The sequence below is a fragment of the Enhydra lutris genome, unplaced genomic scaffold, assembly GCF_002288905.1.
Source record: "Enhydra lutris kenyoni isolate GAN:26980312 unplaced genomic scaffold, ASM228890v2 scaffoldscaffold5, whole genome shotgun sequence".
Taxonomy (NCBI): domain Eukaryota; kingdom Metazoa; phylum Chordata; class Mammalia; order Carnivora; family Mustelidae; genus Enhydra; species Enhydra lutris.
Window position 1 is genome coordinate 46,398,166 of NW_019154089.1, and position 27,829 is coordinate 46,425,994.

The following is a 27,829-nucleotide window of genomic DNA, read 5'->3' on the forward strand; positions in this document are numbered from 1 at the left end:
CCAAGATGCTAGGTCTAAATTTAAAAAGGCAGGTTTTCCCTGATAGGAGACTGAGGTACAAAATAAAGTAACACCTCTGGATTATCTATTATCCAGGATTTTTGAGAGAGCTGTGGTTTTTATTTTCGTTATACACACAGATTTTTGAAATTTTATCATTACTATACTGTGACTACTCGTTTTACAACGTCCCACTCAAGGTCCCCTGCCTTCTGATTGCCCCCTTTGCTCACTGCTGCCTCTTCCACCACATCCAGATGCCCCAGGATAGCATTCACTCAACTCTCATCTCTGCCTTCAAGCTCCCAGAAGTACCCTGTTCTTATTCTACTCCCCATTGTTCAGCAAAAATAACACAATTTTTAAATACTCAATTAATTCCATTTTCTAATACAGGCACAAAACTGCTGTTTTTTTTTTAAGATTTTATTTATTTATTTGACAGACAGAGATCACAAGTAGGCAGAGAGGCAGGCAGAGAGAGAGGAGGAAGCAGGCTCCCCGCCGAGCAGAGAGCCCGATGCAGGGCTCGATCCCAGGTCCCTGAGATCATGACCTGAGCTGAAGGCAGAGGCTTTAACCCACTGAGCCACCCAGGCACCCCAAAACTGCTGGTTTTAATAAGAAAAATAGCAAAGGGGATTATTCCTCAAGTCAGGAGATGAAATGGTCAGGTCCGTGGAAGACTTGGCCTCATCGACAGTAAAGTAGAGTTGAGAACAGCTGTCCTTCTTTACCTTGTGGGCTTTGGATGAGACAAAGTATAGGAAAACATTTTGGAGAAGACAACACTCTATCTATGAGCCAAACATGAGAGAATAGGAATGTCTTTGGATGTGAGATGTCTTAAGACTCTGAAAATCTTGTGTTCTTAACTTTACTCCTCCCTCAAATCTCAATATAACCTAGTTTATCATGATCAAGAAGTTTGCATTTTCATTGTTGTTCTTTTAGATTGAGTGTTGGGTCTCCAAAAGTCCCTCTGACATTACACGGATCTATGCAGTATTGGTAACAACTGAACCTCAAGGGTAGACCCAGGCAGAAGGTTATCAAGATATTCCATTCTGTTCTTGTCAAATGGATGAAATACCTTAGAGAAAGAAATACAACATGAGTAAGTTTGGACTGAAGAGAAGAAATTCAAGTTTGAACTGAAACAGAACTATTTATGTGCTTGGGTAGAACACAGGAGGATAGAAATTAGGATTGGTTCCAGACGGGAAATGTGGAGGCAAGTAGTTTAGAGAAATTCCATCTCTTATACCACATGACTTAAACTAGATAAGAACCAAGTTTGTATATAAAAACTACCTTCCTTTCCACAACCCTTTCATCATATCCTCTGTGAGGCTCAGTTTCCTTATTTGGGAAATGAGAAGTAATGCTCACCTTATAGTTCTGTTGAGGATTAGATTCTAAAATAATAAAAAGCAATAAGATACAGAATCTTGAATTTTTTTGAGCACATACTCAATAAATACCTTCTTTCACTTGTACTACCTGTGAAAGTTTACTGTTTGAGGGTTTTATCAGGGGTGTAGAAGGAAGAATTAGCATAAAGGGAAGAAAGCAATTTTAAATTCTCCCTTTGGTGGGATTTTTCCCCCCTTCTCTGGGAACTAGAAGGCCTAGAAAGTTCATGTACATGGTTCATGTAATAAAAGAGAAACCAAAGAGAAGAAGCAGCAAGGGATCCTAAACATTGTGTAGAAATATTCAGAACTCGCGGGTGATAAGACAAGCATGCCTGAAAGAACACAGGACTTTCAGGGCTATGCTGGAAGGGAGGAAGCAGATACAGGAAAGTGATCCAACTACTGGTGGAAGGTTCAAGGTTATCAAGCAAAAGGGATAAGTCAGGATGACCCATTTCAGTGCATTGGGAGAAATTGCAGCTGTGGTCCTGAACCTACCCTCAATATTTAAGAATTTTGAAAGAATGAGAGAAATGCAAAACACCACAAATATTGCAGAAAGAAAAAGTCTTAATTTTCAAAAAGGAGAGAGAGGTGGATCTTGAGAACTATAATTTAATGTCCCCAAAATAGTTAAGGTGGGTTGGTAAATATATAATTAATAAGCTCTTGGAAAAGAAAGATATGATTGCCAAGAATCCTTCTGAATCTCTCTGAATAGCCTTGATTGATATGATTCTTAGACTCATTAAGAATACATAAAGGGTATGCTTTTATTTTGACTGAGCACTTAACAAAAACCTTTTCAGTGGTGTAGTCAAGAGAGAGCATCATGTGAGGTTACTTACAGAAAAATCTCTATACTTATTGAGGATCAGTGCTCAAATAGCTGGTTCCTCAGTGAGAGTAAGGACAGAATAATCTAGGGCATGCCTACGGATTTTAAACCCTGCTTGATCTTTTTTGCCCTTGTCTATCCCACCCTGAGAAATTGACTTTCCATATCCTCCCAGTATGCCACCTTGAACCAGTCCCCGTTCCCAAGCCAATCTTGAAGCAAAGGATACACAGAAAACTTTCCTTCCCCAGAATATAGGGACTTGGAATTGAGTGGAAATTCTAGTGCTACTCCCCAGAGATCACTTCCTTAGTCTCAAATCCTGGGGAAAATTATTCTTTCACTCACTGTCTTAGTTCAGGCTGCTCTCACAAAGTACAATAGGCTGGAGAGCTTACAGACAAAAGAAATTTTATTTCTCACAATTCTGGAAGCTGGGAAATCTGACATCAAGGTGTCAGCATGATCAGGTTTTGGTGAGGACACTCTTCCAGGTTGCAGATGGCCAACTTCTTGTTGTATCCTCACATGGCAGAAGTAGGAAGAGAGAACTCTCTGGAGTCTCTTTTATAAGGCCACTAATTCCATCCCTGACCTAATTACCTAATTTCTAACAATCTGAGTTGTGTCAAAATGGAAGAGTCTATGTGGAGGCAGTAGAATCCCTGCCCCTGGTAGTTTTCTGGCAGAGGCTGAGTTGCCACCTGCTAAGAACTGGAGGGTGGGGGGTGTCTATAGTAGAGAATGTATCAACCTGTAGGACCACCTAACAGTGCCTTCAATTATAAGATTCTGTCATCCATCCATACTATTCCACCACTTACCAAAAGAAAGACAGAGATTTCACAGGCATTAGAAAACGATTCAGATAAGCCTGATACTCCTCCTGCAGTGGAGAAATCTGTACCTAAAACAGTGCAGTCAGCACAAATTGAGACAAAATAGCCCTTGTGAAAATTGTTAATTCAATCGCTTAAATAAAACTGTCTAAGCGTGCATATGGTACTCATTTAATAAATCTTTAAAAGTGACACTTCCTGACAGGCAAGGGAAATATTTGGGTGCCAACTTCAGAACCACAAATCTGTCTAAATACTATAACTTGTAAATGAGATACTTTGCCAATATATAAAGCAAATATCACACACACACACGCACGCACACACACACAGACACACTTTTTAAAATATTCTTCCTTATCATGTGGAAGTTTGCCTTCCTAAGGCAAGTGTTTATAGCTGAAATCGCATGGTATTGCTGTTTTTAACCATACTTTTTTTCTTTCCTTAGTACAATTTTTTTCCCACTACATCAATGTTTTATAAATAGGAGTAAATTAATTACTTTAATAGAGCCCACGTGTTGTTAAGTCATGGTGGATAGTAGACTTTGCTTTGTGTTAACCTTAAAACCATATGCAATATAGTGATTGCATGACCACTCAGATGACCAAATATATTTGTCATCTACATCTGGTCTTCATCCATGGTTCTTAGTTCACAGCTCCCAAAACCCTTGGAATTTCCTAGGTGTTGAGAGTGATAAAAGTGACTTTTGCTATGTTAATGGGATGACTTGGTGTGGGGGATGCTGGTTGCCATTACAGCCCACCATGTGATTAGAGGGCTGGAATTCTCAGTCCACTCGAAAGATCTCCAGAGAGGGGAGAGGGGCTGGAGATTGAGTCCAATCACCAGTGATAAATGATTTAATCAACCGTGCCAATGTCATGAAAATTCATAGAAATCTAAAAAGCCAGGGCTAGAAGAGCTTCTGGGTTGGTGCTCACATGGAGATGCTGCAGGATTGGTGTGCCTGAAAAGGACGTGGAAGTTCTGTGTTCTTTCCCCATGTCCTACCCTATATGCATCTCTTCCATCCGGCTGTTCCTGAGTTATAGCCTTTTGTAAGAAAACAGTGATCTAGTAAGTAAAATGTTTCTCTGAGTTCTGTGAACCACTTTAGGAAATTAATAGAACCTGAGAAGGAGCTTGTGGAAACCTCTCACCTAGAGCTGATCTGTAGCCAGTTGGTCAGAAACACAGGTGATAAAACTCTAGCTTCTTTTTTTTTTTTTTCAGCGAAACAGTATTCATCGTTTTTGCACCACATCCAGTGCTCCATGCAAAACTCCAGCTTCTGACTGACATCTGAAGTTGGGGGTTGGGGAGCAGGGTCTTGTGCGACTGAGCCCTTTCCCTATGAAATCGGATGTTATGTATGGATAGTTCAAGAATTGACTTGAATTCTTGAACTCTGTTAGTGTCCAAGAACTGCTTGCTGGTTTGGGCAAGCGCCCCACTCAACAACATACACTCATACACACACACACACACACACACACACACGCATCAGAACAAAAGACAATATTTAGCATTTATTTCATTCCACCAAAAGCAAATATATCCCTAATAGCATGAGTCAGTTATGCAGATGTTATTGACTGTTCAGTTAGGATACAGAAAAGATTTAGTTAGGATACATCATTCTTTATACAGAAATCAAATTTATAAAATCCCAATTAAAACCTGGAGATTAAAAGAAACCTAAGAGAATATCAACTAATTGCAATGGATAGACCATGACTGGTTCACACTAAAGCAAATGAACTAAAAAAATAAAATGATACCATGAGGAAATTAAACTCTGAATATTTGATGATATAAGGAAATTATTATTAATTTTTAAGTATAATGATGGTACTGTGCTTACTTTTTCTTTAAAGACTCCTGAATCTTTAGTTTTTAGAAAATCATTCTAAAATATTTGTGAATGAAATCATGCAATGTCTGGGATTTGCTTTTAAACAATCTACAAATGGGGAAACAGAAGGGGATATAGAAGAAAGATGATGAAGTCTGACTTGATAATTATTGAAACTGTTGATGAAAACATACATGAGCATTCATTATACAATCATCTCAACTTTTATAAATGTCTGGTATTTTCCGTATTTTTAAAATAAAAACAAATCTTATTTAGACATTTCTCTTTTCTCTGCAAAGTCCTTCTTCAACTTCCAGCTATCATATTTTCCTGTTTTACTTCATTTTCTAACTCCTGTATTCTCTTAAGCAATTCAACTCTCAAACAGAAAAACAAAAGCCTTGAAGCTAACCACACCCAGCCCTTTAAAGAACACATTAAAGATTATTAATTACGCTCAGAGTCTATCCCTTGAGATCTTGAATTCAAGCCAAAACATCTGTTTAATCATCTAATCTAATTGCAATTCTCCTTGTGTATCATCACACTGGAATTTTTTAAACAAAGAAACTATATCACCATAAGGGTTGTCATCTCAACAGCATTACAATTTACGCGCGTGTGCGTGCGTGTGTCCATGCGCGTGTGCGTGCATGTGTGCGTGCATGGGTGCCACGTTTATCTCTTCATGTGTGCTCAAGAGGCACAAAGCCTAAGTCAGTGCGAGTGGAAAAATTAATGATTTCGAGAGCTTCTGAAATAAATTAAATTAAATAATAGACAAGTAAAAGTGGACTAAACCAAACAAATGAGGACAATGATATGAGGTATAGTCTCCATGTGAATTTATCTGTTTTTATCTAATTTATCTAATTTTATCGTCTTGCCTTCACTTTTATTCACTATTTATGATTTACATAAAGCCAGCTCACAAACACAGAAGGAAAATGTTATCAAACATAGGAAATAAGTAGCTCTATTGGGCTCCCACAGATCTCCAGTCATATTGGAGTTCATGGCAATATCGTCTACCCTTAAATATTGGGAACATAATTTTTTGTTGTTGGTTTGTGTTGTGGCAGACACTTGGGACTATCTATTCAAAAGATCCTTATAATTATGATACGTGAAATAAGTAAAGAAAAGAAAGTCAATTATCATATGGTTTCACTTATTTATGGAGCATAAGGAATAGCATGGAAGACATTAGGAGAAGAAAAATGAAGGGGAGGATATTGGAGACTCAAAGAAACTGACTGAGAGTTTTAAAACCGGCGGGGGGTGGCAGGGAGGATGGGTGAGCCTGGTGATGGGTATTAAGGAGGGCACGTATTGTATGGAGCACTGGGTGTTATACGCAAACAATGAATCATGGAACACTACATTAAAAACTAACAATGTATAGCATAATGACTAACATAAAAAAAAATCCTCATAACACCTTTCTTACCTGTCTTCCTCTACTGAGAGGATATGGAAGCTAAAATACATAACTTCCCAGACTCCACTGAAGTGGAGAATGGCCAAATTCTTACCAATTAAATATGATTAGGAGTCACTGTGAATGCCTTCTCTTCTCAAATTTAAAATGTAAAGTCTTACATGCAGAAAGCTTTGTACTCTTCTACCTTTTTCGTTCCTGGAAGGCAAACATGAGGTCTAGAGGTAGAACAAGGCCATCGTGCTCTTAAGAGATCAAAAACACATGCTAAAGATAGTAAAGCAGGAAAGAAAGAACTTAGACCCAGAACAACACTGCTGAACAGCTGCTTTAGTTCTGGCTTCCTGTCTCCAAACTGATTTTCATATACGAACAACAGAACATTATGTATTAAAGCTAATGTTAAGAGGGTTTTCTGGGTTTCTGCTCTGTTGTTTATTTGTTTGTTTTGCAAGGAAACATATTCCTAACTTATACCCTCGTGCTCCTGGGAGGAAGTGCATGGCAGCCATTCACAACACAGAAACAACATAAATAAATGTAAGAACATTGGCAGACTTCTGCTTCTGGCAAAGATATAGTGACAGGGATTGGATTTACCTTTCCACCTAAATTAAGTAAAAGAACAGACATAATATAAGACAGAACAGTTTTCAGACACTGAACACCTGTTCATGCAGGACACTGGTCTCTAAGAGAGGGGGGAAATAGGAAGTTGGCTCCAGTGACTGCCCAGATTTAGCTCCTGGAGAAAGTTTCTAGATATGGAGCTAGACGTCCAGGCAGGGCAAAGTGGATAGAGTCATTATGGCAGACCACCAGGCGGGGTGAGGGGGTGGTTGGCCATTAGGGGTGAAGAGTAGGGAGGGGGCAAGCTGCCAATAGAAAAAGCTCTTGGGATCTGCAGAGTATTGACCTCCAGTCTGCAGCTGAGTGCTGAAAAAGGCATACATGCGGGGGGAGCAGAGACTGGGGAACAAACCATGCAAAAGAATCAAAGCAATGATCCCCAAAGCCCACCCAGGACTAGGGATAGTCTTCAACCAGCCAGAGTGGTAAACTTCACAACTTGTGGGACAGCAGATAGTACTCAGAAGACTATCACTTCAGTAGTAGGGCCCAAGTAGACCTTCATTAAGGTTTTTTGGTCCTCATACTTACAAGACATAAAAGCGAGCTCAGAAAGGATCAAGATGTTCTCCAGTAACTTAGATGTGTCCCAGAACAAAGCTCAAAAATATTCAGCACCCAATAAAATGTAATTCACAATGTCTGACATCCAATGAAAAAAAAATGCAAAGCAGGAAAATATAATCAATGAGAGGAATAAAAAGAATCAATAAATAGAAACAGATGTAGACATTACATACTTTACATTGTCAACACCAGAGAACACAATCAGTATATTTGCTTTTATAAAATTAATACACTACCAAGAAGCAGGATTTAGAGAATATCATTTTACGAAATACAATACAAAAGACAGAAATGCTTAAGAAGTAATTAACATGTGAGTAATTAACAATTCAGCAACTAACAATTAGACTGATTATATCACCAGTATAATTATTTCATAAAGAGTCCTGGAAGGGGTGCCTGGGTAGCTCAGTCAGTTAAGTGTCTGCCTTCCAGGTCACTATTTCAGGTCCTAAGATGGAGACCTGAGACCACCTCCCTGCTCAGTGGGGACACGGCTTGTCCCTCTGCCTCTCCCCCAGCTTGTGCTCTCTCTCTCTCTCTCTCTCTCAAATAAATATATAAAATCTTTTTTAAAAAGTGGGGGGAGTCCTGGAAGAACACTTTCTCTTAAAATCAGAAACCATGATCTTCTTTTTTTTTTTTTTAAGGTTTTTTTTTTTTAATTTATTTAAGAGAGAGAACACTCGCAGGGGAAGCAGCAGAGGAAGACGGAGAAGCAGACCCTCCGCTGAACTGTGAGCCTGAGCAGGGCTCAATCCCAGGACCCCAGGATCATGACCCGAGCCAAAGTCAGATGATTAACCAAATGAGCCACCTAGGCACACCAGAAACCATGCTCTTAAGACCATGATAGACAGAATGCAGCTGGAATAATTTAGTCTGGTTTTTTTTGGTTAAGCTGTAAATGCAAGAAGAACAGGAGTGATGCAAACAAAACAACAAATAACAATAATTTAGTGCAAATTTAGTGCAATAATTTAGTGCAAACTCAGTACAACTTCCCCTCTCATGTCCCTTTTACAGAAGGCAAGATGGAACAGAGGCTTAGAGGAAGTAACTTAATTGTTAAGCATCTCTAGTACTTATATCTACTTGTCTGCTTTAGTGAGCACAAAATGCTGACATGGGCTCCAGGTTCATCTCCTGGAACTTCTGGGCTCTTCTCTTTGCACTATGGAAGCAGATGAAGAATTACATATATTTTTTTTAAAGATTTTATTTATTTATTTGACACAGAGAGAGAGAGAGATCACAAGCAGGCAAAGAGGCAGGCAGAGAGAGAGGGGGAAGCAGGCTCCTGGCTGAGCAGAGAGCCCGATGTGGGGCTTGATCCCAGGACCCTGGGATCATGACCAGAGCCATCCAGGCGCCCCAAGAATTACATATATTAACACTAGGAGCAGGGATCAAATCATGTTTTGTTTTTCGATCCTTGATCCAGATTGTAGTCTTACGATTTGCCTCCTTTTGTTAATTCCAACAAAAATCCCTATTCATGTTTGAGTGCTACTGGTAACCAGAAATTTTATTATTTGAAACTTCACCTAACATTTTACCATCACTTCTTGACTAAAATGTTGTTGAACAGTTTCATTTAATGTGTTTTTATAAAACTCATTGAACATGGAGGATTCTAAAAATCTCTAAGAGTAACATGAAAATACAATTTATGACACATCTAGAGGCTGTCAAAACCACCAAAATCATGAATTAGAGATGCATTTTTAATCTTATGAAGGTAATCAAAAGACAACAGAGAAGCATTTCTTTCTTTAAAAAAAAAAAAAGGTAAGAGATTTTTCTTTCTAAATGTAAGATAATCACCTAAAGGTAATAAATTTCTTTTTAATCCTTAAAAATATAATACTAATGGCTGTTTCTTCTAAGATTTATTTATTCAGGCACTTATGGGGCCCAAGTAATTTATTATGAAAAGCTGAGAGAATGAATGTATCCTACTTTGTATAACCTATCAGCCACTAAAGCTGAATTCCTCAATCAAAAAAATGACGTTCACAGTAGCATGACCTGAACATCTAAGAGGTAATTGACAGTTAAAAGCTAGACCTTCTAAAAGCTCCGAGAAGGGGGACCTGGGTGGCTCAGTGGGTTAAAGCCTCTGCCTTCAGCTCAGGTCATGATTCCAGGGTCCTGGGATCGAGCCCCGCATCGGGCTCTCTGCTCCGAGCCTGCTTCCTCCTCTCTCTCTGCCTGCCTCTCTGCCTACTTGTGATCTCTGTCTGTCAGATAAATAAATAAAATCTTTAAAAAAAAATAAATAAATAAATGCTAAATGAGCTCCAGAACACAGAAAGATAATACCCGAGATGCCAGGCCCCTAGGGAGGGTCTTCAGAGGTCAAGGGCTCCTACTGCTTCTCTCACTACTCAAATTATGAAGCAAGTCTGTGTTCTTCTCCCAACAACTGTCGGTAACAAAGCTAGAAATACCTAATATGAGAGGTATTTGGGAAACAATTTGCTAGAAAATTACTTGTCTCCAAGGGCTTCAATTATCTATCACTTGAGAATGAAACCATTTTATAAATCTATCTGAAAATTCCCTCTCTAGCTTAAATTCTTAAACTCCTTCTGAATTGCTGAAAAGATGACTTTTTAAAAATTTTTTTAAAGATTTTTTTTATTTATTTGACAGAGAGAGAGTACACACAAGCAGGAGGAGCAGCAGGACAAGAGGGAGAAGCAGGCTCCCCGCTGAGCAAGGAGCTGATTTGGGGCTCCATCCCAAGACCCAGAGATCATGACCTGAGCCAAAGGATGATACTTGACTGACTGAGCCACCAGGTGCCCCCTGAGGAGATGACTTTAAAACCATAATCTCAATTTAAAAATGCAGCCTGCTTAGTAAAATAACTACAAGTAGAAAAAGCAAAGAAGGGTAAGAGAGACCAGAGGAAAAGAGAGAAGAGAAGAGGACAGGAGAGAGTGGACAGGGAGGAGAATAGAGGGAGTCAAGCGAAAGGAGGAAATGAGAGGCAACTAACAGCATAAGAATATTAAATCTGTGTAAAATTATCATCTAATATCTCTTGCTTTTTATGCACCAGAGTGTAAGGTATTAGGCTTATGTCAAAAAACTGACTGGGGAAAAAGTGGTGGGGGGGGCCTAATTTCATTTTAAATATATTTTATGAAATCTAATACTTAATTTAAAGAATAAAAGGATTCATGTCAAAGTTCAAAGGAATTGTACTCTAAAACCATTAAAACCACAAAAATACAAAGTTCTATAAATTCTAATATTAGATAGATTGACAGATAAATAGATATTGTCCCTTTGCTTTATATTTTGCCTTTACTGCCTTATTAATGTTCCTGTCTGATAATACCTCATTTGGGAGCATGGTAGTTCTGGGACTAGGTAGTATCACTCGTCAAGTTAGATTGAAAGGGAATGGTTACCATACAGCCAGGAAGACTCTTCAGTTCTTTAGCAAGCTAAATTTGAATTCCCTTGCAAACAGATATCTAGAAAAAATAGTCCATTAGTTAGCAAAATGTCATCCTACTAACTTTGAGAATCAGTGCTTAGCATGCTCCTAGGGCTTAGGAGACCCATATTTGGGTCTACATTCAAACCCATATTTGTTAACCTCGTGTAAAGAGAAAAATAGGAAATAATGGGGAAATGAAATAAGATGTCCCCAGGAAAATGGAATAGAAATGATAGCAAATCTGTTGTTTTGAAGTTTGACTTTTTAAAATCTATCTGCAATATTGCTTTATGAAAAAAGAGATCGACAGGTGAATTTGCTTTATCTGAAGGAATATTTGGCAAAAAAAAATGTGTTTTGATTGCCCCAATAAATTACAAAATCATTATAAATCAATCATCTCCTAACCTCCCTAATGTCTACGAAATCAAGGAAAACCTGATATACAGACATTCAGGAAAATCATTTGCTACCGTTCACAAAAAGAGTAAGAAATTGATTATAGCAATTATCTGAATAGCTAGCTTTCTTATTATTGATTCTATTGCACATTGTTCTTTAAGATTCTAAGAGCATGTAATTTGCAATGTCATTTTTCCTACAAGACGTTAAGAGTTTCAGCCTACCTCAATACCTCTTGGATCCACCAGTTCTCACCCTATTCTTCAAAGGTGAGCAAATCACGGCACTGGAGATGAGAAGCTCCTCTTCTTGCCCAACCACAATGAACACCCTTCAAATAACTGCTAAATTTTCAATTATCCCCTAGTGGGTTATTGGGCAATGAGCTTAGACGGTGTTTCTCAGACTTTAGTGAGCCCTGGAATCACTAGGGTGCTCATTAAAAATACAGATTTCTGCCCCTCATTCTAATTTACTAGGCCTGAGGTGGACCTGGGAGTGGACATTTTAAATAAAGACACCAAGTGATTCCTGTCACCAGGCACTAATGGACACAATCTGGAAAATAGTAATGCTGACTTGAGAATGTTCTAAACCAGCAGCCTGCTCTGGTTAGAGGACCTCACTCTATAATAAATACAATGCAAAATAATCTGTCTGTAAAAACAATAATGAATTCAAAGATTTAGTTGGAAGTATTTGACCTATGAATCTGAAATAACCTTCACCAAAGGAGGGGAAGATAACTGGAGAAGGAGTCACAGATGAGAATTGTCACGAGCCCCTTCCCTTGGCCCCTTTCACACCTAGACCTATAGACTCCTAGCACTCCCTTCCCTAACACCTGCCACATTAAGATCCAGTCAGTCCGGGCATACATTGAAAATTGTGGTCATATAGATTTAGAGTTGGGGGCATTGGGACCAGATTTAGGTCCATACTAGTTAAGCTGAAAACATTATGTCAAAGAGGTGTGGATAGAAAATGATTTGAAAACAAGAAGAGAGAATGGAATCAAAGAAAAAAGCCTGAGCCTGGAGTGAGGCCAAGACCCAGACCGAGTGAATGGTGGAGGGAAAGTGGGGAACAGGAAGGGGTGGCAGAGAAGGCTTTTGCTTTGCTGCTGTCAGTTGGACATTCTATTCAACTGCCCCTGGTGGGCATTCCGGTCCACTGAGCATGCCCAATTTGTGTGACTGACTTTCACCAAGTAGAACAATCAACAAGATCACCATAAAGGCTTTACCAACACCAGGCCAGTAAAGTGACCACTGAAAACCATTCCCAAATTTGTGATCAATGGACCCAAGTTTAGGGAGAGGAACTTCTTTGGTCTACAAAAATGCTTTGAGTCCCAGTCTCTAATTTCTTCCTTCTCAGATACTCTGGTCTCCACCCAAGGGACAATATTCGGTGAGATGCAGCCATTTTGTTGGTCAGCAGGAGCTCAGAAGCAAGAAAATGTCATAGTGGTAGAATACAGCATCATCCTTCTCAGTAGCAGCCCATCGCTGGAAGCTTCCAGATCGTTGTGCCAATCAAGTGGAGGAGGGACTTTCCTTTAGAGAGCCTTATGTGAACATTTTGTGAGAAACTTGTCAACTTGCTTGTTCAATTTTTTAGCCATACTATTTCTGATACTTAGGTGCTGTCTTTTAGAGAGCCTGAAACAGCCAAGACATGACTCAAGACATGGAGGAAACTGTAGGTGAGCATCACGGGATCCTAAGGAGCTAAGTGTTTTGTGTCTATGCAATCACATGTTTATGTGGGATGGGGGATGGTGTGAGTCATTGTGGAGGGTCTGTACAACTTAAAGTGTTATAAAAAGTTATGCTAAAGTAAGATTATTTCTCTCTACTCCCCTTTTATTCCAAAATAATAAATCATATTGATTGTAAAGGGGCAGTGATAGACTAGGAGCCTGAGAGATGATGGTGCCTTACTTTCTTTAAAAATATATTGTCTACCTGAAGAGAAAGTACCTACAACACAAAGAAAGACAGTCTTTTATTTACTCTTAAATATTGGAATGGTCCTTTGGAAATATTTTCCCCTAATTTTCAAGCATGGTTGCCTATCTGCTTTGCCAAAACAAGACCTTGCTAAAGGGATCTGTGGCTTGATTTGGAGACTCACCTCCAAGGGTTTCTCTCTTACCAATTTGCCATGTGGCCTGAATTGCTCAATTCCTTTGACTCACATGTTTTTTTTCAGTTTTCTGATGAGAGTTATTCAAATACAAATATGCCTGGAAAGTGCAAGTCAAACTAATTTAGATCATTTATCAGAAAACAGAAGTTTCCATTAGCTTGGGACCAGAAGAGGGACCTGGCAAAGCCAGAAGGTTAGACGGAGAGAAACAGAGGTAGACAGACTGTGGAAAAGTACACAGAGGAGGTGCTGAGGAGGAAATGAAAGTAAACAGCTATATCACACCATTGTCTTCTCATGCTCAGGTAGGGTGGAAGGGTTTCAACTCATGACATCTGAGAGCTGCACCTTGGTAGAGAGGATATATAGGGTGATACCTACATGACAGGAGGGATAAATAGGAATGTAACATCTTTTTTTTTTAAGATTTATTTATTTGTTTGAGAGAGAGAAAGAGCACAAGTGAGAGTTGGGGGTCGGGGGAGAGAGAGAAGCAGACTCTCTGCTGAGCAGGGAGCCCAATGTGGGGCTCCATCTCAGGACCCTGGGATCATGACCTGACCCGAAGGCAAATGCCTTACTGACTAAGCTACCCAGGTGCACCAGAATGTAGCATCTTTTATCTTCCCCTTCCCCTTTAATTCAGGTTTTGAAAAAAAAAAAAAAATACTAAGTATCTGTTATTTGCAAGTATGTCAAGCATATAAAATATGAATAAAACTTAGCTCCTGTCATCAGAGAGCTGACAGTCAAGAAGAAGGAGGGTCTGGGACAAAAGAGAAACAGAGAAGCAAGAGAAAAAAAATTTCTGTAACTCTTGCATAGGAATTATAGGAGAGACTTAATTCTTCTTTTTCTGTACATTTTAGAGACTTTTGGAGATATTAACCTCACTCTAGGCATGCTGAACATGGAAGATAATATTAGCAAGGTAAGGAAAATAGAGGAAAAATCTGTTCTCCATTTACTTTTCCTAGTGCAATTATTGCAACATTTCATATACCTCTTTCTTTGCCTTGACTTCTTTTCTCTCTGGCTTCATACACAGCATTCAATCTTTCAAAAGTAGTTATAATGGAAGTCATTGTCATGTTTAAACAATGATATTTGGCATTTGAGGAATCATAGTATCCAGTTCTGGAAGTTAGCTCAAGAATACTCCTTTCTATAACCTGATACGGAAAGATGTGGAAAGAGGGGGAGGCCACACTTATAACCATAAGAGTCTCCTCCTGTAGAAGCTGAGGGTTCCTATGACAAGCCCCAGAGATCTCCACTTACTCATCTGTGATGCTAGTCCATGATTAGAGATTTATTTCTCTGGGATGTGAAGGCTTTTCTGGCCCCAAAAACCTTTCGTAAAATAACAACAGCTACCTCCAAGGGACACTTATCTAGAAAGCAGAACCCAAGAAGCTTTCCAAACACAGTGACTTGTATTATGTTCACCCCTCGCACCTTTACGAGGTAGGCATGGGTGTTTCCATTTCACAGCGAAGAGGAGTAAGACCCACAACAGATACATGACCAGAACACAAGGCCGTCTGACTTCAAAACAATGCTCCCAATCATGATCCAAGGCAGCCTCCCTGTGAAGGACAGGGTCTACACCTTCATCTCCTAATCTGGTGGACCTCAATCCTGACTGCCTGTTAGAACCCCTTATGCAAAGGGAGTTACGTCGCATCTTCAGCATGGGCATGGTATCTTGAAGGCAACATGCTTGAGGCTGTTGGGCATTCCAGGACCCCAGTCTCTCATCTACCCGAGACCATGTAGCCACCTAAGAGATTGCCAAGAGTCCTCTCACACAACATCTGGTCCAGCCCCATGATTCCGACACTGCAGTCCTGTCCAAAAGAATTCACAAGTTTCTTTCTACAAGGCATGAAGCAGCCAAGGACTTATAAGCCTCCCTTAGGATCCAGTTTCACAGCTTATCAGCCTCTTTGGGAATCACAGTGTGTTTCTTAATAACATAGTCGCTTCCCAGTGGTAGGAGCAGCGGTCTGGGTAATGAGCATTTCCATTCCCCTGAGTGCCCTACTACAGCAACTTTCAAGACTGATACGTTAGGTAGCCTGCTTCCAACTTCAGTTAGATTTTGTCATAGTAATGCAGTCAGGTTAAAATAGTTTTCAGAAAGAACTTTGCTTTATGTATAAGCTTTTGTGTCCTAAAGCTGCATATTATGTTCAGGAAGCCCTGATTAAGATGCATTAAAATCCCCCAATCAGGAGAGCCCGTGCTGTAATGAGCACCGGGTGTTATACAAAACTGATAAATGATTGGACGCTACATATGAAATGAATGACGGTATGTTAGTTGGCTGACTGAATTTAAATTTTAAAAAGATGTATAAAATCTATTGTGAAGTAGAAACACATTGCTCACTTTGATGGTGTTAATCATGTACTTCGTATGATTCCTTTAGTTTTGCAACTCAGATTCTGTGTATACACTTGTATGTTCACAGGAAGACATTTATAGTCATCTCACTTCTGTTATTCAGAATAGTGACATCTTGGATGATGCAATCGTCCAACGGTTGATTTATTATGCTTCTAAGGACATGAGAGACAACAATGTAAGTTTGATTCTTAATGATAAATCAATACCAGGGTCGCAACTGGTCTTTAAGTGACCCAGATGCACCCGTGTAGACATTTACAAGCTTTTCCTACGTTACTGCCTGATTTGCAAATCACTTTCATTCGTTTCTTCATGATAACTTGGATACTATTACAATACTTATTATTTATCCCTTCACAGATAAGGAAACTGCGACAAAGTTAAAAAAAAAAAAGACTTTAGAGATAATATTATCCATTCCAGTTTTAGATGAGCATGTTGATGTTTGGAGAGATTTTTTTCAAAGTAACTAGAACCCAGTTTTCTCACTTTCTGTATATAAATTATTATCTCTCATGTGCCTACTTAGCTATCTATGCTAAGAATTGTATCAGAAAAATTATTTGTAGACATAAGTTGAGTTTTAAGGATGTTTACCTGCCAAGGGTACTAACAATCTATGATTAATTTCAGGCCTTGAGATTTGGAGGAGGGGGGCACTTCTGTGATTCCAAGTTGGACTACAGTACATGGAGGGCCAAGCAAACCTTTCATTTAAATGAAGCCTTTTGGAGCCTTAGGCTAAAAGATAAGAAGTGGGATGACCAGGGTCTCACCATTTGTTGGTCTCAAATTCAGTCTGTTCTCCCAAAATACTGCACAGGAGCCTCAAATATAGGACTTACTTCTATGGATTTCCAATCTTTTCTAGATCTTAACTTAGTAATTCATTCCACTCTAATTGTGATGTTTTGTGAGTATATTTTCTAACAGCTTGTCAAGGTCTTTTTATTGTCTTCAGCAGGAGAATCGATCAAATTTACCTAGTTCAGCATTACCAAAAGCAGAACTCCAAATATCTCCACTATCCGAGATAACTGGATCAGGACAATATGAAAACCCAAAGTCCACCCCACCCCGTCCCATTTCCCTTTCACCATACCCTTCAGGCCTCCAGCCACAGTGATTCGTCATTAACACATAAAACATAGATCCTGTGTTCATAGTGCCCGATCAATTTGCAAGAAAATGTATTTTGACCTCACGTTTACAAGAACCTTAGTAAAACCTGGTTTTAAAGTTCACTAAAGTTACCTCTGCTAGACAGCTACTGGCCCTCACCCTAGAGACTTCCCCCCGGGTTTGGAACAGCCTGTTTGGTCCCTGTCCCAAAGCCGGGGGAACTTAGAATATTATCTAGACCATCACCTCTCCACAAACTCCCTCTGCTCTTCCTCCAGTTGTTATTGTTTTCTCCTTTTTCCTCCTCAGATCCTCAGAGAAACCAGAATGCTGGCTGGTGAGGTGTTGGTGTCTCTTGCTGCGCATGATTTCAACTCTGTGATGTATGAAGTACAGAGTAACTTCAGGATCCTGGAGCTACCAGATGAATTCATCGTGCTTGCTCTGGCTGAACTGGCGACCAGCTATGGTACGGAGGGAAGACTCTCCACATTTTCCTGGGAAGTATCCACCCTGACTAACTGTCTAAAACCAGATGGGTGCAAACAGCAGAAAGGAGAGCACTCTTCCCTTCTGCCATGCTCAAGAGCACCGATGGTGGGATTTAGGTGGTTGTTTCTGAGCACAGATGAGCCTGCTGATGCACCATTAGTCCATGCTGCTCTCTATTTGGCTGGACCCTCCCACCCTCACCGTCCCTTTGATCTGGCTTTGTGTTTGCAAAAGCCCTTTTTCCACAAGGCCTCTTCTGCAAACCACTGAACACTTACATGAAGTATGTAAGAGTTTATTAGGATTATTTTTCTATACCACTTTATTTAACAGATTTTTATTTATTTATGTATGTATTTAGTTAGTTAGTTAGTTTTATTGAGTATCTATTACCTGAGCTAGGCCCTGGGAATGCAGCCAAGTTCTGGTGGGAGAGATGGACATTAATCCAACAATTATCCAAACAGGCAATTGCTACAAACAACAGGTACAGCTAGAACCTTCTTTTAAATCAACCACTCCTTGATTTCTAACTACGGCCAGGCCTTACGGCCAAAGAAAGTGTCGAGAGGAATATCTTCCTGCAGCACCTCATCTGTCTCCCCGACACAGCTTTGACATGCTCCTTGCTGACGTGGAGAACCGCAGAACTCTCCAGTGTGAGAGGATAATGATTTTCTCCTCTTGTGCCCCTCTTGGCAGTGTCCCAGAGTATCCCCTTCATGATGATGACCCTGCTAACCATGCAAACCATGCTCAGGCTGGCCGAAGAGGAGAAGATGAAGGGAGTTTTCTGTATTGGTGGGTATTCCTGTGGTTTCCTCTTTGTTATGACCAGACTATGAATTGAGCAAATGTTTTATTTTTCCTTTTACTCTAGCTTTGTTCTATTCGCTAATAATAATAGCTACCATTTACTGAGTGCCTACCACATGGAAGTTTCTCTGCAGGGACTTGTCTCTCTCAGTCCTCAAAGCAATTATAATTCTCTCTGTCTCAATCCTCAAAGCACGGTAAGTACTACCCCCCCCTCCCCCCATCATTTTACAGATGAGAAACAGAGAGTCATGGAAATTAAGCAATTTCCTTAAAGTGGTGACAGTCAGTGAAATGGAGAGGTGGCGGTCAAGTCTATGTGACTGAGATCTATACACTTTCCACTGCCTTAAATAGCCTCCATTTCTACTAGCCTCCTTCTTTAACTGGATCACACTTTCCCCACAATGGTTCTGGGAACTCACCAGTTTTTAGCAGTAGGCTAAATGTTGGCATCGCTATATAATGCAATGTTGTAATAAAGATAAGTAATCAATCTAATCAAAGTACAAGCACTCATAAAATTAAGGAAAATAAGTAAGCAAACCATGGGTCACAAATTCCCTCTACCCCGAAACTGAAATACATCCAGAGTAATGAAGAGTCTGCAGAAAAGAAAATGGCCCTAGAATTTGCAGGAAAAAAAACATGTACAGCACAGTGAGAGGCTTCTTGGTTGAGTCTGGAGACCTGGGCTCCTCTCCTTGATCATCCTCTGAACCATCCTCTCTCAATCTCATTTTCACCTCTAAACACATTATGTAAAGGGATTGCTAGGATCCCTCTCCCCTCTAAAACCCCCCAACACTATGATTTTGTAATATTTAAAAGCCTGTGCTGTCAGGAATGTCATCTTTACCTCTCAACCAAGACTTGTCTGTTCTGTTTTGGCCATTTCTTCTTTTCTGCCCTCTATGGAAGCAATATTTGTATCTGGTATATCCTGAGAATGTACTATGTGCCGGAATACTGCCTTGGGTATTTTAAGATTATTATTTCCTTTAACCTCACAGCAACCCCATTAGGTAAGTAATATTTTCCCCTCGTTTTACAGCTGAGAAAATTGAGGCATAGAAATTTAAGAGCTTGCCTGCAGTCATACAGCTGGTGCGTGGCAGAGCTAGGATTTGAACTATGACAGTCTGGCTCAAGAACTTGAGCAATTACACTAGATTAGCCCACTTTTCAATACCTTTTATTTTTCCTACTTACTATCACAGCTAACACTGTGTTCTTGCAAATAAACTTTGGTGCTTGTAATAGCATTTCTACCTGCAATATCAACAACCCAACAGGGAAAAGGAAATAAAATTAGAAATCATCACAGTAATGAAAAAGGGATTCTCTGCCTTTGTGTTATAAAGTTATCTAGTGCCCTTTGGTCTTAAAGCAACTTTTGCCTGGCTGCCACTAAAGAATAGGTATAAAATTTCATAGTCATCCATCCGTCTATGTAGCTATTCATTTAATCAGGTAATAAGCAGACATTGTGCTCATTGCTTCAGATACTGTCAAGAGATGAGACATCCTTTCCCTCATGTTGATTTTGGCCAGTACAAGACGAGCACACACACATACACACACACACACACACACACACACACACACAAGATTATGACAATGTGTAGCAGGAGATTATCAGTTTGAAAGGAAAGTGAATGAGTCAATACATGGCCAGCTCTAAGGTACTTGGGGTCTTTCCAGAGTATTCTTTGCATGTGAAGTATCATTGAGGAGTAAACTATGACTTTTCATCATCTAGTGAAACAAGAGAGCTGAAGGAACAAATAATATTATTTAATACATTTGATGCAAATATATATGGGTTTTTGGTCCAAATGATATTTTTGCAAGCCCAACATTTTTTTATTTTATTGAAGTGAAACAGACCTATGGAAAAACATACCAATCAGAAGTGTACAGGTTGATGAGTGGTCACAAAATGAACTTACTCCTATGATCACCACTCAGGTCAAAAAGTGGGACATTACTAATAACCCAGAAGCCCACCTCATCTTTCCTGCCAATCATCATGATCTCTATCCTGTCCAAGAGTAACCACAAGCCTGACTTCTAACACCATAGCTTAGTGTCACCTATTGTGAAATTCATTCATATTGTTGTGTAAAGATGTCTGTGTTCACTTCTGTATACTATTACATGCCTATACTACAGTTTGTCCATTCTACTTGCTGACAGACATTTTTCTGTTTTCTGTTTGAGACTATGACCCACCCCACAAAGTGAATATGAACATTCTAGTACAAGTTTTTTAGTGCCTATATGTTTGTGTATCCAACCCACTGCATACTTAGGAGTGGAATTTCTGGGTCATAAGGAATATATATTCAATGTTTTCTAAAGTGTTTGTATCAATTCACACTCCCCCCAGCCATACATGAAAACACCAGCTGCACCTTAGTCTTACCAACATTGACATTGTCTGAAATTTTAGGAATTCTAGATGGTTTGTTGTATTATCTCATTATGGTTTTAACTTACATTTCACTAATGTGGCGGAATACTTTTTATATGTTTATTTGGTACAGTCATATAACATTTTATAGAAACTATCACACATTTGTTAATTATCAGTACACTCTTCTCAAAGTATTTTATGGGCCCTCCCATCTTTATATTTTTCTCAGTCTGTGGTTGTTTTTAAAATGCAGCCCTTGAGAAGTTCAGCAAGGCCATTTACAAATACGTCAACCACTGGAGAGACTTTCCCTATCCAAGATTGGATGCCAACCGACTATCTGACAAGATCTTCATGCTGTTCCGGTATATAATGGAGAAGTGGGCCCCCATTACCTCGCCCATGCAAGTGAGTGGGGGCCTCAGCATGCCCCAAGAGAGCTCTCCTTCCATGCTGCTTGAACTTCCTCCCCTTTCTGACATGATCATTAATCTCAGTTGTTTGGAAAGCTATGAGTTGTGGTTTCTTGAGGTTTATCAACACTTTTGTTTTTCCTGTTTCAAATCACTATTTATTCATTCTTGAGCTAATATTTATTGAGTCCCCATGACATGCCAGGCACTGTTCCCCCATGCTGGGGAGACAGCAGGGATTGAACAGACCAAAATCCCCACTCTTGTGGAACTGACATTCCAGTGTGTGGAAACAACAATGACTAACTGGAGATGAGTAAAATATAGAGAAATTCAGTATTTCATGTCTTTATAATCCATATTTGGGCTGAGTCACTCTTTAGGAAAAACAACAGCCAACAAAAATTTCCCATGTCTATGAATGAAATATCTAAAGGATGTGCGTGACTATTTCAAAAGATTGTGCAGAAGAGATTACAAAGGGCGTGCACATGGAATCCCATGTCTATCTTGCTTAATCAGTATAATTTTTAAATGGAGAGTAAATTACATCCTATTTAGGTCTTTTATTCCTATATTTTAAAGATGTAGCACTAGTCTTCTCTAGCTCAGTTTCTTTTCTATACTTTAAGCTACCAAAGCATTTTTTTAACATGCTGAAGTAGTTAAATCATTAGCAAACTTGGAACTTTTAAAATATCCTATAGAAGTCTTTTCTTTAAGGCACCTGAAAAACACAATTCAATACAAATTCGCCAAGTACTTTCCTAGCTTCCCACAGAAAGAGTTAGACAAGTGACAAGAAGGTGCACACAGTAATGAGGGAACAGAGAGAGAGAGAGAAGCACTTAAATCCTGTGGTGAGTACTGCAAAGGCCGTGACATTGAAACTGAGCTCGCAGCCTATAAAGACATTCACCCAAGCAAAAGGCATTCCCTAAAGAGGCCATAAAAGTTGCTGAAGCAGAGGCTGGGGACAGGATAACATGCACACTTGAGTGAGTCCAATAGAAGAGAGGGAAGGGGAGAAGAGAAGGGAGATATAAAGAAGCAGAAACAAATAAAACCAGGAAAGATTTTGGTCTTAGTCACATATGATGAGTCTTGAATGCTACACAGGAGTTTGGACTTTTTTTTTATATAAGAAATAAGAAACCTTTCGAGGGTTCTAAGCAAGGAGAATGAGATCTTAGAAACTAAGAAAGGAATAACTTTCAAGAAGCAAAAGGAGATGTATGAAGTCTATTGTTACGGTGCTCAAGCGAGAATAATCCTGAAAGGCATCCATTGCTTGGAAATGTCCAACTGCTCAGAAGAAACATCCAGCTGACACACGGTTGAGTGAAATAAATGGTTGTTATTCTGAGCCACTAAGTTTTGAGATGGTTTGCTAGACAACAAAACTTAGTTGACAGAAAAAAAAAAATCATCACCTAATATTAGGTAGAAAAGCAGAATATAGAACTATATATTAAAGAACGGTGTCAGTTTTTTAAAAATTAAAGTGTATAGAGGAAACGTAGGGAAGAATAAGTCAAATTAATAAAAAAATATTAAAGTATACCAAAGAGTGATTATCTATGGGTACTGTCAGCAATGTGAATACTGTGTTTCCTTCTTCATAACTTTTGTGCTTTCTAAATTTTTCCAGTCAACTTATTTACATTTATATTTTACACTTATTTGTTTTTTATATCAGCAGAAGTCAGAGTGGACTGAAGAGTAAATGAGAGGTGGGAAGTAGAGATGGCAAACGTAGACCTCTCTTTCAGAAAACTTTGCTTTTTGTTTGTTTGTTTCAAGTCTTTATTTAAATTCAAGTTAGTTGGGGCACCTGGGTGGCTCGGTGGGTTAAAGCCTCTGCCTTCGGCTCGGGTCATGGTCCCAGGGTCCTGGGATCGAGCCCCGCGTCGGGCTCTCTGCTTGGCGGGGAGCCTGCTTCCTCCTCTCTCTCTCTGCCTGCCTCTCTGCCTACTTGCGATCCCTGTCTGTCAAATAAATAAATAAAATCTTTTAAAAAAAATAAATAAATAAATTCAAGTTAGTTAACATATAGTATAATATTGGTTTCATAGGTAGAATTTAGTGATTAATCACATAATTTTTTGGAGAAAAGAAAGAAACAATTGGGGTCAGAGTGATTTGGAATTGAAGAATTTTTTAATATAAGGGAAATTTTCAACTTACTAGTATATTGAAAGAAAGTGACTAGTGGAGAAAGGTTAAAGAAATAGGAAGGGGACAAATATGGAAATGAGTTTCAGTAGAGATACAGATGTAGACAGAGCTAAAAATACAAACATAACTGTAACTGCTTCATGCAATGATCTTAACCTAAACATTTTTTAAAGAATTCTTTCTTGGTTGGAAGCAGTGAGGAAAGTTGTGTGGGGCTGTCTAAAGCTCCAGGTATTCTGAGAACTGTACAAAAAGCTCAGTGAAGTCTTAGACATGGTATTCGTTGGCTGCCTCTGCAGACTTTGGCCATCATTAAGGCGCATGGCCCCACAGTGAGCCTGCTGCTTCATCGGGAAGACCTCTGTGACTATGCCCTTGACCAGGTACCCTGGCTCCTGAACCAGTATAAAGACAAAGAGATTGATTTCCACGTCACTCAGGTAAGAGCCACACCCTCAAGGAACCTATTCAGAGAGTCTATCCACAACCATCCTGGAAGACAGTAAGTCTCCAGAGGTCCTAAGGAACTGAGATACTGGTTTGGGCAGTTGAACTTAAATACTTTTTGAGAAACATGAGGTAGAGAAGAGGTGGGCATAGCTGGATGATGGAATATCCAAAAAAGGGATTAAGAATTTTCTTTTCAAGTTGCTGAGGCACTGACTAACGCAGGGAGTTCAGAATCACTAAAGAAAACTGGTGACCGCAGGAAGGTTATGGGTTTGTTCTCCTCACAAAAAACGTAATTATTTGTCTTCCACATCCTGTGCTGCTGCTTCATGGGCAGCCTCCAACTAACCTTTGAGAGCTTCCATTCTAGAGTCTAAAACAAATACTGACCGCGGTGGTCCTTTATGACACTGCCCTTCCAAAGGCCTTGAGAAAGACCATCTTTATCAGTTTACTCCACCAGGTAAGAAAACCCTGCTGTCAGATCTGATTGTTTCATTTCCTCTGGTTTTCTGTTTTTAACATCTGCCGCCTGGTTCTTCTTTCTCACTCAGGTGTGCAGAGCTCCAGAGCCTCCTGTAAAGGAAAATGAAATTGAAGCTTCAAGCTGTTTCCTCATTCTAGGTAGGACCTAGCAACCAGAGGGTTTTTAATAAAAATGTCTTGCAGTGATGATGACAACAGTGATGAAGGATGTGCAAACTGTCACATTAGTTATTACACACACACACACACACACACACACACACACACACACACAATTCCTTCAACTCATGGTATCGTGTGCCTCTCCCTATCCTCCCAGTCCCAAGAGAAGCACAACAGATAGGTAACCAATCACCCTGGTTTGCCTGGAACTAATGGACTTCCAGAGATAGAACGTTCAGTTCTAAAACCAGAAAATTTCCATACACATTTTGAGAATTAACCCCTTTATCAAATACATGGTTGGTAAATATTTTCCCCATCCCATATGTTGCTTTTTCATTTTGTTAATGGTTTTTGTGGGGTTTTTTTCTGCCGAGCAGAAGATTTTTGGTTTGATATAGTCTTGCTTGTTTATTTTTGTCTTTGGTGCTTCTGCTTTTAGTGTCAAATCCAAAAAGTCATTGCCAAGACCGATGTCAAGGAGCTCACCACCTATGTTTTCTTACAGGAGTTTTATGGTTTCAGGTCTTACTCTCATGTCTTTATTCTGATTTGATTTTTGTATATGGTATAAGGTAGGGATCTAGTTTCACTCTTTTGCATGTGGCTGTCCATTTCCCAGCATCATTTATTGAAGAGACTATCCTTGCACTGTTATGTATTTTTGACTCCTTTGTCAAAAATTAATGGACTACATATGCATGAATTTATTTCTGGGCAAATCCTAGGGATTTGTGAGTTGGCAATCCTAGGGACAGGAAATGCTTTTTTCCTTGGTATTTGAGCCTATTTCAAACTGTATCAAACCCAAAGTCACGCCATTTCTCCCTCATCATCTCTTAATATCTATTCCTTGTCTCCTTCTCACTCTCTTCTTCACTCTTTCCCCTTCCTTCTTGTTCTCACATCACCATCCCACCCACTGTCTGGTTAAAATACCTGGTGCAGGTCATAGAGGAGGCACCAAGTTCTCAGAGTCAGCATACAAATTATGTTCCAACATAGACCCTGAAAAGTAAGGACCAGAGCAATCCCATACCTCCCATACCTCTACCTCCACCCTCCCCAAAATATGTCATTTCTACTACTTCACTGCATTACCTTTCTATTATGTTCTGGTTATTCCCTATTATGTTCTAGTTTTTCCTATGTTTCTATTCTATCCTCTGTTCTATGCCCAACCTATTACCTGCTTCACTCAACCTCTAATAGTTCAAAACCAAACCACTTTCCTCCAATCAGGCCTTTTCTCTTTCTTCCCTGCTTCCTGCCTTACCTTGTAGCTCCCCAGCTTCCCAGCTGGTGAAGCATCACTCCAGTCTCTGCCTCCATGTTCACAAGTTGTCCTCCCTGTGTCTCCTCTCCTTTTCTCATGTCATACTAAATTAGGGCCTATCCTGATAACCTCATCTTAATTTGATTCCATCTGTTTAAAAAAAAACTAACTTCCAAATAAAGTCATATTTATACATATGAACAGATGTGGACCTAGGTATATAAATCTCTCTGAGTGACCAAACTGCTTAATTTTGTGATACTAAAGATGCAGTGATGTAATAAAATCTAGTTACCAACCAAAGAGTGACTTTGAAAATCTCCATGGAATTCTGCTTTTCCCATTCACAAGTGTTTTATCAAAGATGAAAATGAGTTCTTATGACTCCAGTATTTCTTAAACCTGCAGCCCATTCCAACCCTGCAGACCTGATGGAATTTTTTGATGAAGAAATGAGGAGTAATAATGAAACCACTCGAATGGGAATTTTGACTTTGCTAAGATCGGCTATCAATGCTGAGGGTAAGCAAAGAAATGAAGCCAGAGTGGTTTATTTTGTCCCAAGAAGCAATCTGAAGCCTTTGCATTCGCTAACTTTATCTATGTCTTTGGGGTGTTTGTAGAAGATCATATTTAAGTAAAGCTCTGTCTTTTTTGTCATCTACAATCTACTACTTTAAGATTTTATTTTATTGAGAGGGAGTGAAAAAGAGGGTGTGAAAGCATGGGGGGGGCAGAGGGAGAGGGAGAAGCAGACTCCCCACTGAGCAGGGAGCCTGATGAGGAACTCGATCCCAAGACTCTGAGCTCTTGACCTGAGCTGAAGGGAGATGCTTAACTGACTGAGGCACTCGGTGCCCCTATAATCTACTACATTTTCAGTTTCCTCTCTTCTTTTCAGTTACCTCTTCATTCAGGATACTTATGGATATATGTAGGTGAGAAGAAGTAGAATTTTTGAAAATCAAATTTAGAATTTAGAAGATCTAGTAGGCTGGCCAAGTGGCCCAATAAATAGGGGGTAGGTGGGAGGAATGCACAATATTCTAGAGATTAGTGCATTTAGAAAACAGCAGAATTTAATGAAATAGCATATTTCATTAATTCCAAGAAGGACATATTTTCATGATATTGGAATGCATCTCATAATTGATAGCATCTTTAATTATAATCAGCCACTATTAGCTTTTTTTGGTACAATATAAAATAGTGGTATCTCATAAGATTGATGGTATCTTGGATTCAATAAAATATGAGAATTCATTTTTATCCTATATTATAATAGTTCAAAAAATTAAAAAAATTCAGTTATCCCTGAGATTTACTGAAGAATCAGCAGACAAGAAATATGAAGTAGTCTCACAAAATTTAAAACTAATCCATGGGCGTGATGTGTTGAGTCCACTTTTGAACCTAACATTTTAAACAAGATGAAACCTAATATAATATGGAGCAAAGAGAGCAATAAATAGCTTTCAAAAATTGAAAAATAAGAGAGGTGCCTGAGTGGCTCAGTGGGTTAAGGTCTGCCTTCAGCTCAGGTCATGATCCCAGGGTCCTTGGATCAAGCGCCATTTTGGGGGTCCCTACTCAGTGGGGAGTCTGCTTCTCCCTCCTCTTCTGCACCAGCACCCCTGCTCATGCTCTCTCTCACACTCTTCTCAAATAAATTAATAAAGTCTTTTTAAAAAATGGAGAAGAGGGTAAGAGGAAATTGAATAGCATGAAATGTTTTGGACAAAAGACTTTGCAATTATGTGCCATAACTCTAATGGGTTTTCATCAATCCTAGAACAGACTGTACTCCTACTGAACCTGGCCTCTTAATTTCTCTCCCTGTCCTTCAGAGCCCAAGTTGCGGGATCACATCACTTCAATTGAAAGAACAGTCAAAGTTGTCATGGGTGACCTCAGTATAAAAGTAAGAGAAATAATGGGGACTTTGATTTTGTTGATGGTAGTTTTAGGAATTAATGAAATGGTTTCGATT

General features: G+C 39.4%; 1 protein-coding gene across 1 annotated transcript in view; it reads left to right on the plus strand.

The window, feature by feature from the left end:
• The first annotated feature begins 12,682 nt into the window (after positions 1-12,682).
• The window catches only part of LOC111141149 (maestro heat like repeat family member 2B), a 63,456-nt gene continuing 48,309 nt past the window's right edge, over positions 12,683-27,829 (plus strand). Inside the window, exons 1-11 of the mRNA XM_022493508.1 lie at positions 12,683-13,167; positions 14,483-14,544; positions 16,090-16,200; positions 17,457-17,616; positions 18,342-18,440; positions 21,128-21,282; positions 23,765-23,905; positions 24,286-24,378; positions 24,470-24,539; positions 26,248-26,361; positions 27,687-27,760. Of these exons, the coding sequence (XP_022349216.1) occupies positions 13,140-13,167; positions 14,483-14,544; positions 16,090-16,200; positions 17,457-17,616; positions 18,342-18,440; positions 21,128-21,282; positions 23,765-23,905; positions 24,286-24,378; positions 24,470-24,539; positions 26,248-26,361; positions 27,687-27,760 (1,107 nt within the window). The 5' untranslated portion in view covers positions 12,683-13,139. The remainder of the gene's footprint in view (positions 13,168-14,482; positions 14,545-16,089; positions 16,201-17,456; positions 17,617-18,341; positions 18,441-21,127; positions 21,283-23,764; positions 23,906-24,285; positions 24,379-24,469; positions 24,540-26,247; positions 26,362-27,686; positions 27,761-27,829) is intronic.